The sequence below is a fragment of the Paraphaeosphaeria sporulosa genome (genome assembly GCF_001642045.1).
Source record: "Paraphaeosphaeria sporulosa strain AP3s5-JAC2a unplaced genomic scaffold CC84scaffold_7, whole genome shotgun sequence".
NCBI lineage: Eukaryota > Fungi > Ascomycota > Dothideomycetes > Pleosporales > Didymosphaeriaceae > Paraphaeosphaeria > Paraphaeosphaeria sporulosa.
The window spans coordinates 838,954-849,838 of record NW_017253366.1 but is presented as its reverse complement, the minus strand read 5'-3'; the positions used below and the strand labels follow the sequence as shown (position 1 = coordinate 849,838).

Here is a 10,885-nt window from a genome sequence, read left to right as displayed (position 1 = left end):
GAGACCGACGATAGCACCACGGACGAGACCGACGATAGCACCACGGACGAGACCGACGATAGCACCACGGACGAGACCGATGATAGCACGACCGACGATACTGAAGACACTCCCTCGGCTGACTCGGCTGAGGAGAAGGCTCTGGATGCCAAGGACGGCTTCACCGCAGGGAAGCGATCTGTCGCCAAGCGCAACGTCAAGGCTATCCGTCGCGCAACCAAGGCCCGTCGCGCCCCAGCATCTCGCCAGGCCACGCATGCCCGCAACCTCAAACGCCAGAACGCAGCGCCTTTCCCTCTCGCCAACGGCACCAACAGCACCCAGCCCGACAAGCTGTCGCTCGTTTACATCGAGTGGAACGTGTCCATGTCCGCCATCCTCGGCTTCAACTTCGTCCTCCCTGCTATGCCCATGGTCATCCCTGGTGTCGACACCAATGCGCTCAACCCCTTCAAGCCTATCCGCAAGCACAAGACCGTTTTCACAACCGTTAAGACCATGCCCACTCTCTGCCTTGCTCCCGAGAAGGGCTTCCGCCCTGCCACTGATGTCTACACCGACCCAGTCGAGACTGACGTTGGCACTATCGGAACTGGTGTCGGGACTGGCGTTGGCACGATCGGCACTGCGGCCCCAACTGCTGGCAAGCCCAAGTTCACTAATGTCCCCGAGAGCAACTCCACCGACTTCAAGTTGAAGAGGCGCCAGTACGGATACGGTGTTGCCATCCCGCCCTACACCGAGGCTACTCCCACGCCCACGCCTACTCCTACACCTGCCCCCTCTACCTCAACTCCTTGCGAGTCCTCTGCCACCCCTCCCCCCGTTGTTGAGTCCAGCAGTACCGAGGTTGTTGAGTCCAGCAGCGAGGTTCCACCGCCACCGCCCGAGTCCACTCCGGAATCCACCTCCACGCCCTGCACCACCAGCACCGATGTCCCGCCGCCGCCACCGGCGACCACCGAGGTTGTCGAGTCGACCAGCTCAGACATCCCTCCACCTCCAGAGACCACGCCTGCTGAGTCCAGCAGCGTCCCGCCGCCCCCACCTGCAGGCAACACCAGCACCCCCTGCACGACCGAGACTCCTCCCCCGGCGCCGCCAACCAGCACACCGTGCACCACCGGTAGCACCATCACGCTGACGCTGCCCTACAACACCTCCACCCCTGCCTACGAGCCCACAGGCACCGCCTCGCCACCCGTCCCCTCAGCGCCCGCTGAGTTCCCCGGCGCCGCTTCCACCATGTTGCCCACCATGAGTGCAGTCTTCCTTGCTTTCCTTGCTATGTTGGTGTTGTAAGCTCGATGCTGATGGATACTGGGGATGCGGTTTGGAGATTATGCACGGGCATTGTATACCCGTTTCACTTCGTTGGACTTTAGGGATTTGGGCGGAATTGGAGCATCTGACTTATTGTGATATCATTATAGAGAAATTACTTCAATGCATAACTATGGTGTTAGTCCTTTTTCCAGTTCAATTCTCGGTATTCTCCGTGTCCGCAATGTCCCGTTACACGTGGATCCATTTCATTGACTTCTAGCATAAAGCGCGTAGCCCTCGTTCTCGGGTATCAACCTACAGAGTCATGTAATTCGTAGCCTGGTCATGCACGAAAACTCCCCTTTAGTGTGTTTCGCGCCTACCTTGCGCATCTTCGAGGAAGAGCAGCAGATAACCAACTCTACATATAAACATACTGACAGTGTGCTAAGTTTTGCTACAGCCATCCCCCCTACGAGAACAACCCATTCTCCTCTTTCTCTAAAGGAATTTCAGAGCCCCCTTATCTACCCCGAAGGCGTGCCAGTCACAGAAGGTCGCGCAGCTCTGACAGTTCTCAAGAAAACCGCCACTACAAGAACCCCTAGGAATAGGTTGAGCAATCCAAGTAGTGTATTGCCCCAACCAACTCCTATACTTCTATACAAAGGAATTCCACCCAATGGCAGGACAGCGCAAAATAGGAGCCGAATAGTGTCGTGGGCAATGTAACGAGTTGGTTCCTTAGACACAAGATCCACAACAAAAATTGTGCACCGGAACTGATCATTGGTGCACGTGTTAGCTGTGCTGAGGGGAACATACGGGCTGGGACAACTTACACTAACCTGTCCTCCCAGAGGAATGAGAGACAAGCTAAGTATCGGTAGTATTTTGTCAATGTGGTACTCAGCCGTCCATCCGTAAGTGATAAATCCAGAAACCTCGCACAGTGTGGCCATCATCAACGACCCAATCACTTTCGCGTACAGTGCCCGAGTTTGAATCGTCCAAGCTGATGACGATGCAGTGAATGGTGATAATAGAAAGGCTGAGATAGTAATGCTAACCGCTATACCAGTTGCAGCTACACTTATATGAGAGCCGGCCAAGCTGTATTGTTGTAGGAAGACGTATCCGAGAGTCGTATAGATCAAATGAATTGATCCTTGGAACGTTGCTGAGTGGATGTAGAGGATGACCAGACTGGGCTTGCTCAGATGCTGTGAGTAAGTATCCCAAACCCCCTGATACAGTCTTGTGAGTTTCTCGGTAGCTACTTCAGCATATAGCGCTTGGTTGAATGTCTCCTTCCGCAGGCGAATAGCTTTTCTCGTCAAAAGAACTTTTTTAGAGGTTTCGCGCAGAAGAAAGACACTCGGGAGTCCAAAGCCTCCACTGGTGATGGCAGTGATCCAGAAAGCCCATTGCCAGCCCAGCCGGGCCACCAAAAAGCTCCCAGAGACCAAGCCAACCGTGGTACCGATAGTGGCTGATATGGCTAGGATACCTCCCCCCAACCCCATTGCATACGCATCAAACATCTCTATGCTCGCTTCGTAACCAAGCAGGAAAGAGAATGTAGAGGTTAATCCGGAAAGAAATCGGAAACTGATCAACATACCAGCATTTTGGCTCAGTGCGCAGCATATGTTTGCAGTTGGAAAAAGGACCAAGTGAAGCAAAAGTACGTTCCGTATACCGTACTTGCGATGAAGTGGAAGAATAATCAGCTGCCCGAAAAATTGTCCAAGAGTATATGCCGTAATCGCAAAGGTCACAAGCTGCGAGTTGTGCACACGGAGTGTCCCCATGATCTCTGCTGCAGGCCCTGCCATCACTGTAAAACCGAAACTTCTACAGAGCATTATTATGCGATCTCTCCGGGCATTCCACTGTGGAAGACTTACGATGTGAACACAGGAACTATCAAAAGACAGATTTGAAGCCATTTGGTCCAGAAGCTCCAGTTCTTGGGATTTTCGGGATCGTCTTCTGCATCCCAACCTACGCGGTTACCGTTTGGATAGAGATCCCCTGGATGGTCTTTTGAGTCGGTCTTTTCTGCGATTGAGGGACTATCATGCTCATGGGGTAAGTCGAACTTGACGTGTATCTTATCTAGTCCATCGTCCTTGGACCCTTGGGAGCCGGGGGTCTTCAGGCCATCAGTGGCAACGGCCTTCTTCAAGCGCGCGAGCAATTCTCGCCTGTTCATTACACTACCAAACTGACGTTCAGCTGTATTCCAGTTATGTTCATCCAGCATCTCTTGCCAGTCTGCCCCCACAATACACAACAACTCTGCGAGGAGCAGCGAGTCCCATCCGGATTTTATCGTGCAGGTGAGAAACTTAAATTGAGACGGGAGTGACATGCCCATGACGTCCTCTTGAATAGCCCTATGGGCAATACGTAGGGCTTTGTCCTTAGTCTCGACGTCATGAGCGGATTTGTATGTGCGCTTTGCTAGTTCAGCGAGATGTTGGAATGGAGAAGGCATCTGAACAACGATATTTGACCCAATGGCGGTCTTCATGTCATCCAGGGTTTGGGAAATCGGTATTACGTATCCCAGAAGGCCGGAGATAGCTATGATGTGTCCCAAGAGTGAGTTATCCGTTCTCCTGATTACCCAGGCGCCAGAGTCGCCTTGTTGGAGCCCTGAAAAGGTAAGCAAATCAGAATATGTGATGACGGGTTAACTGACTGATTCCATCCTCTATACATACAGTCCATACTCGAGTCCACTTATAGCTTTGAAGCGCAATGAAGGAAATATTTTGAGAAAGCGTTCCCAAGCATGTTCCAGTACGTGCGGCTAGGACGATGACTTCCTGTTTCTGATTGCTAGGGCCATGCACACCAGCTCCAACTCCAGAGACGAACCGCACTCTTGAGGTCAAGCTTGCATTTTCCTCGGGGCTTACTTGAGGTGCGCCGTCGGCTGGAAGAAGGAACGCATTCGGAGTAATTTGCGAAGGAGTTCTTTCAGTGTACGCTCGCCAGTACTGCCCTGTCAGCCCCGAACAGGGATCCCAAATGTTATTCAAGCCGTCATAAGGAATCGCATCATAGGAAGATGTAGCTAATGTTTCAGCCAGAGGCTGGAAGATAGAGTTGGCGACCCAAGAGTCGACGACCAACGGACGATCAGCAGATATCCAGCTCTCAACTGCCAAAACAGTCTCTTCTTCTTGAGAACCTTCAATTGTTTGTTCCCTAGGTTCATGGTAGGCCGTCATGAGAAAGTTTCTTCCGTTGATGTTCAGAATGCCCCCAACAGTCGAATAGTGAGTTACATTATTTTCCGATATAACAGCAATTGCTCCGCACGTTGTCCATTCCACTTGGCCCGGTTTTATATGAAGTTCTTTACACGAAGCAATGTGTATGCTGCTCCGATCGAAACAAATGCGAAGAGGATCATAATGGATTCGGACATTCTTTTGAGTGAGTACGGTATGGAAAGCAGTGATTTCCTTTTCGTTCAACAGGCCACGAATACATATGTATGGTGTGTCGTTATGGAGTTGTTCGGATTTCCTTCCCTTTACGGCAACTAAGGTGGTCGAGAGATTTCGCATAGGAAGATCATGGCACCACAGAGAATTATTTCGTTCCCAAGCGTCCATGAACGTCGACAGCTTAGCCCAATGACTGTCATCGAACGCGACCGTATCATCTCCCAAGAGATTCATTGTCGATGTGAACGTGAGTGTGGATAATCTCTCTCGCTTCTTTCTCTTGACAGCGATTGGTAGGAGACTGGAACCATTGCTTTGCGATACAGAGTCGGCGACAGCAGGGTGCGTAGGTTTTCGCCTTGTTTCATTGGAGAGTTGAGGTTTTCGCGTCTTGAAGGACTTGAGAAAGCCTGGTTTGTTCAATAGCTCATGTGCCTGACTCTCATAGACAGCTAGTTTTCCAGTAGGCAGGGCCGGCAGGCATTCCAGTTCCGCTGGAGGCGACGGGACCCCTTGCCGCAGCTCATCCATTTGCCTTGTGACTGTCAATTCCATGGCAGAAGTCATGGCTCTTGTGAAGCTTCCAATTGGCTAGGTGCACAGCGTGTACTTGTGCTGCATTTTTCTTGGGGAGCTGTAGTGCGACTGCCGACCGTTATCGAGGTTCCCAGGGCAATCAAGCTAGTGCATGTATTTAGCTCCCTGGTGTAAGCGAAGACACAGTAGGAGGGGCCTGATCACTACTCATAAGGCTGAGATCGCGGGGCACTGGCCGGTGAAGCGGTGAGGCTGCTGATATGCAAGGCTGAAAGCCACCGAAGCGATTTGATTAGGTCCATCCTACAGGCATTCTGAGCGCCCAATTAGATGCATGATAAGGCTTGAAGCTACACTGCCCCGCCGTAGGGTTGTCGCTTGCCAGAAGCTGCGCCTGATTTTTACGAATGCGCTCGATGACCTGGAAAGAAGAACATACTGTCAGCTTTATCGCGCTTTATTTTTCAGTTCTGCGACATCGATTGATTGAGCATAAGCTAACCTAGCCTTATTAGCGATCACAATAGGCACATCGAATGCCGTCACACGAAATACATGTCGTCCCTATGGTGTCGGATCATCAACCTCGGTCACCACAGTCCCAGCCTTTCGATCACAATGTCAGCAACGAGATCAAGCAGAAGATAGCTTCAACGATCTGGGGTAGAGATTTTGTAGCGAACGTTGACATTGATACACTGTATCACTTCTTTGGTTACTATGCACACCAAACAGTGGCGTTGAGACTTGGCTTACCGAGACGATCTACGAGCGCATCTGCACGCCTTGCTCAGATTAACACCCACGATCAGTTGACTCGCATGCTTAAGACTTTGAGAGAAAACCAGATGCTACCCAAAAGAGAGCTCAAGGCATTACATGCTACCGATGATCTCGCCAATCATGATATCAGCACTGCTTTGGACCTAGCGGTCAGGGTGATGTTCATGATAAGTTGCCGCTCCTCGATCAACAGCATCACTACAGGGCACAAATTGCGACCGGCTTGGAAGGACACAGAATCGCTCTCTGCGTTAGTTGAACGGGTCCTTCCGCGTCACGAAGTCGAGTCGCTGGGACAAACCGAAGCGATCAAAGCTCATAAGCTTCGTGCTCGTTACCTGAGAGACTATACACACATCAGCATCAAATGGACAAATAATCTGCCGGATCATCTTTACCTCGAGGTGACAGAAGATTGGAAGACACTACAAGTGTTCGGTCAAGCGGGCTGGTTAGCAACTGCACTTCGAGCGCTGAGCGAAGAAAACGAGGATCTTTCACTGGAGGAGAGCCTCAGACGGTATGCCATCTGGAAATCAATGAATACCACAAAGCTAATAATAGCAGTGGCTGCCTCCCCCCACAGTTTCTGTCAGAGACACTGCGTACCATCTGGCTCCTCTTTCCCGAAAACGACACCGAGAGCCGCAAGTACCTTCAACAAGAAGACTTGAAGACCGAACTAGACCCAGCTCTTCTGAAGTCACTGGAGATCTTCTCCAGCCTGCATGAGCATCCGCAAAGCTTGTCGCCGCCCGAAGACATGTCAGATCTATTCGAGCAGTTTCCGCACTGGGGCGAGCGCCTCTACAAGATACTGCAAGAAGTCGAACATCCCACACCTATGACATGGTACGAGAAATGGAGTGATCGGAGGTCGTCCCCTCGCTATACGTACTGGGCCGCTGTGATAGCTTTGGCATTTGCGGTGTTCTTTGGCCTCGCTGCGACAGTTCTGGGGGTTCTCCAGGTGGTGATGACGTATTGTACCTGGCTTGGAGACGATGAGACGAACGCGTGTCTGGCCTTGAAGAGGAACGGGCGATCAAATTCACGATAAGGTTTGATATACTTCAGATCTTGGCTTTGGTCACACCCGGACGTACCCACAGTCCCTCTGCAGTAGCGTGAACAACACCTCCCTCGCCTTCAACCACGCCATGCACCCATACCTTCCTTCCGCCGTCCTCGATCTTAGTCGCCCAAGACCTCACAACCACTGTACCCGGCGTCTTTACAGGCTTCTTGTACGCGATATTCAGCTGGGCAGTGAACAGCGCGAAAGTCTCGTGAGGATCATGCAGCACCATCCCCACGCAGCCTCCCATACTGCTATCAAGGATACAACCAATGACGCCACCGTGGAGAAGTCCCGGATGGGCATTCAAATCCCCGCCAAAAGTGTAGAACCGCCTCAATTCTGCTCTTCCTGACTCGGTCTGAACGTGTGGTGATGGGGACGGTCTCCAGAAAGAAAGCAGCTCTTTTATGGTGCCATCGGTGTTCCAGGTTTTGCCCGTGAGCGTGTGGCCGATCCCACCATGCGTTACAGTACGGGAATGGGAGACGATGCGGAAGGCGGGATCGTTGAGAGTGCTCTGCGTCCATGGTATGACGGCGAAGTGGTCCAGTGTTGATTGGGAAACACCGAGAGGAAGGTCCCGCTGAGAGAGCGTCATTGCGCGTACTGAATCAAGACGGCACGGTCAGTTGAAGCGCGGTCGTATCGTATGTAACGAGTCTGGTCATGTATTTTCTCGTGATAAGGTTTTGGATATACATTCTGTGACAACACGATTGGGATCTTGTCGAGTCGGGGAAACGCAATAGCCGAGGTCGACGATTTAAACGTCTTCCCTTTTCCTCTCTCATCATTGATCTTAATTGCTCTCTCTAGAAGATCTTCTTCGAACCGGCTGAGTTACTGATGCCATAAGAGCGAATGTAGTTGCAGTGCGAAGATGGGAGCGCCCCCACCCGTGAGACAACGAGCGGGGAAGGTGCACGTGATAACGGGTTAGCGTGTTGCGTCGCGTCGCGTCATCGCTCCATTCGCATCATCGGCAGCGCAGACAAAGCTGCTATCCGCCCCAAACTACATCGACCCGTTTTTTCCACGAAACACTTCCACACAATCACCCGCAATGTACGCCAAACGCGGCCGCGGCGGCTTCCGCAGCGCCAACACCGCCAAAAAGCCCTTCAACAAGAAGCGCGCCTCCCCTTCCGACGACGAATCTGCGCCGGCACCCAAGAAAGCGAAGAACGACGCCGAAGACGAGCCGCTCGTACCAGTGCTAGACACGGACGGTGACAAGAATCCCTTTGTTGCTGTGAGTACAGACATCAATCGTTAAGTACGGGAGAGGAAGGAGCGCAGGACTGATTGTGATGAATGCAGCTTAAAGCGAACGGCACGCGACGCGTCACAGTCAGCGATTTCAAGGGACAGACGCTCGTTAGTATTCGGGAGTACTACGAAGATAAGTCGGATGGGCAAATGAAGCCGGGGAAGAAGGTACACTTGTTGTGACCACGGTGAAGAAGAGCTAATGATGTCTGTAGGGCATTTCGTTACCGATCGACCAATACAACGCACTGCTCGCCGCCGCGCCGCTCCTTGAGGCAGTTCTTGCTGAGAGAGAAGAGAAGATTGCGAGACCGAAATATGATGGGGAGGTTGCGAAGCTTGCTGAGGACAATAAGGAGGAGGACGAGGCCGGCGCTAAGGCCGGGGACGGAGAAGAGAAAGAGGAAGAGGAAGAAGAGGAGTAGGTCCCGAAGACTTGCAAGTCTTTCATCAGAAGATACCAATGGGTTGGCGTTTAGGGCGTCAGGGCTGGGTTAGATTTTGGCGTTCGGCTCGGGCATACTTCGCAAAGCATAATGCGGTTACATTCCAGCTCATTACGGTTGTCACGACTTGGAATTGCGTTATCGTACTGCACAGGAAGCCGGCGTAGACCGCAGCTGTACTGGTATGTCTTTGAATAGGTGTGTAGGATTAATGTATATACTTTCTGATCGACATCAAAACATCGATAGATATGGTCACCCTTGGTCCGATTCAAGTCCAGCACACGCAGTCCTACGCGGGAAGCACCTAGCCTGGGAACCCAACGACCTGGAAGTTGTAGTTGCAGATGTCTGAGCTTGTCTGCACAGTCTGGTTGCTGTAACCACCACCAACCATAGTGCTTCCATCCCCTGTGTCCGCGCCTCGTTAGCAAAGTCTCACATCTCATCATCTCGGGCATAAACTCACAAACTTCAAGCTGGACCTTTCCAGCACCAAGGTTGTCGAACTTGAAACTGTTGTATCCTTCCTTCAACGTCAACTTGCCGAGCTCCTTATCGCCGTTGTTCACCACAGCAACAAGCCCCGCGCTGCCCTTCGCAACCAGCACAACACCGCTGACAGAGTCCTCAGCCGGCAGCGGGTCCGGCTTGCCCTTGGGGTCGGCACTGCAGTCGCCGCCGACTGTGAGCACGTGGTGCCAGAACGCGCCCTGGACGCTCTTCCCGTTGGTGGGAACCATATTCTCCACACTATCGCAAGTATGCCACGCCTTCGCAAACGCCTTGATGACCTGCTGGTAGCCCGTGTGGTCGAAGCCCTTGTACCAGCCCTGCGCTTCGGTGTTACCCGTGTTGGGCTCGTCCCAGATGTTCCCGATGTAGTGGCTCTCGGGGGCATCGTTCCACGTCTGGATCTCAATCATGTCGGGCTGGTCTTTGAGGAGCGCGGCCATGCGCACCTCGAGGTTCTGCTCGCCGCGGCGGTACCAGTTCTGTCCCGCGTAGTGCTTGAAGTTGATAGGGGAGAGGCCGGCGATGCGCAGCTTGCCGGGCGAGTTGCTGACGGCTTGCGCCCAGACGGCATCGTCGGTGGTCTCGGCAGTCGTCTCGACGTTGCCTGCGAACGAGCTTGGCCACGAGTTCCAGCCAAAGACGCCGTCGTAGCTGGGGTTTTTGCTGAAGATGTCGGCGGAGGCGGCGCCGTTGTAGAGGCCCGGGATGAAGAGGACATTGCCGCCGACGTTGGACTTGAACTGCGAGATCTTGCCGTCGTCGAATTGCTCGCCGCCGAAGGTGGTGACAAGTTGTTTGCCGTTGTGGGCGTAGTAGGAGGGTCGTGAAAGGAAAGGCTTCAGATAGTCGACCACCTCGCTGGGGTCTCCGAAGTTGTTGGGACCGAAGTCGAAGGAGAAGAAGAGCTTAAAGCCGAGATCGTCAGCATTCTTGAAAAGACGCTCCACAGTCTCGGTTGCCCAGGACTGTAGGGAGTTGATGTTGAGAGCAAATGCATCTAGGCCTAGATCCATTGCATCCTGAATATCCTTCTTGGTGTGTTCATCGAAGACTTCTCCGATCATGTAGTGAGCGAATATCCCCTTGCTTGTACAATCGCGTCGACTGAGAGGTGCGCTCGGCGCACAGGAAGCCAATGCCGCAAATGCGGCTACGGACCAGCCCGCAAGAAACCGCATTGTGAAAAGAGTGACTGAACGAGAGACTGTAATGAATGGAAGACCCGAAATCGGATCAAAGAACAAGTAAAGGCGTCGTGATGCTGTCGCTACCCTAAAGCCCCAAAGCTATCTCTTATACAACGACTGAACATGCACGGCCTCATGTCAAGTAGTGGCTTGAAACGTTGGCTTAGGTCAGGCGAGCAACTACGCAGCGACGGCAATTTGGCTTACGGATGGGGCTGGAATAGCTAGGTTCGGGGCAATGAAACCGTATAAAGTCCGCGAGCCGCGCAGCTGGGGCATGAACGCTCGCTAGATAGGGGACTAGTCTGTCGCTGCCGCCGACACAGCAGGCCT

At 52.7% G+C, this 10,885-nt stretch overlaps 5 protein-coding genes across 5 annotated transcripts in view; 2 read left to right on the top strand and 3 right to left on the bottom strand.

The window, feature by feature from the left end:
• Positions 1–283, top strand: part of CC84DRAFT_863372 (uncharacterized protein) — a 2,710-nt gene extending 2,427 nt beyond the window's left edge. Inside the window, exon 5 of the mRNA XM_018187683.1 lies at positions 10–283. Coding sequence (XP_018034059.1) covers positions 10–14 — 5 coding nt within the window. The 3' untranslated portion in view covers positions 15–283. The remainder of the gene's footprint in view (positions 1–9) is intronic.
• A 1,588-nt stretch (positions 284–1,871) lies between these two features.
• CC84DRAFT_1061912 (MFS general substrate transporter) lies at positions 1,872–3,289 on the bottom strand (the record flags this gene model as incomplete). The annotated part of the gene is made up of 3 exons (XM_018173594.1): positions 1,872–2,048; positions 2,088–3,123; positions 3,177–3,289. Coding segments are annotated over 3 exons (1,326 nt in total), but the record flags the coding sequence as incomplete, so codon positions are not given.
• A 3,073-nt stretch (positions 3,290–6,362) lies between these two features.
• Positions 6,363–7,992, bottom strand: CC84DRAFT_1207003 (uncharacterized protein; the record flags this gene model as incomplete). The annotated part of the gene is made up of 5 exons (XM_018182071.1): positions 7,160–7,992; positions 6,952–7,124; positions 6,663–6,860; positions 6,452–6,478; positions 6,363–6,399 (listed from the first exon to the last, which is right to left on the bottom strand). The coding sequence occupies exons 1-5, from the start codon at positions 7,730–7,732 to the stop codon at positions 6,363–6,365; spliced, it is 1,008 nt and encodes a 335-aa protein (XP_018034057.1). The 5' UTR covers positions 7,733–7,992.
• A 151-nt stretch (positions 7,993–8,143) lies between these two features.
• Positions 8,144–9,001, top strand: CC84DRAFT_1260803 (PC4-domain-containing protein). Its single transcript, XM_018185012.1, has 3 exons — positions 8,144–8,386; positions 8,455–8,571; positions 8,619–9,001. The coding sequence occupies exons 1-3, from the start codon at positions 8,198–8,200 to the stop codon at positions 8,826–8,828; spliced, it is 516 nt and encodes a 171-aa protein (XP_018034056.1). The 5' UTR covers positions 8,144–8,197; the 3' UTR covers positions 8,829–9,001.
• Positions 9,002–9,156: 155 nt separating this feature from the next.
• CC84DRAFT_1188309 (uncharacterized protein) lies at positions 9,157–10,378 on the bottom strand (the record flags this gene model as incomplete). Its single annotated transcript, XM_018180981.1, has 2 exons — positions 9,157–9,260; positions 9,319–10,378. The coding sequence occupies 2 exons, from the start codon at positions 10,376–10,378 to the stop codon at positions 9,157–9,159; spliced, it is 1,164 nt and encodes a 387-aa protein (XP_018034055.1).
• Positions 10,379–10,885: the final 507 nt, after the last annotated feature.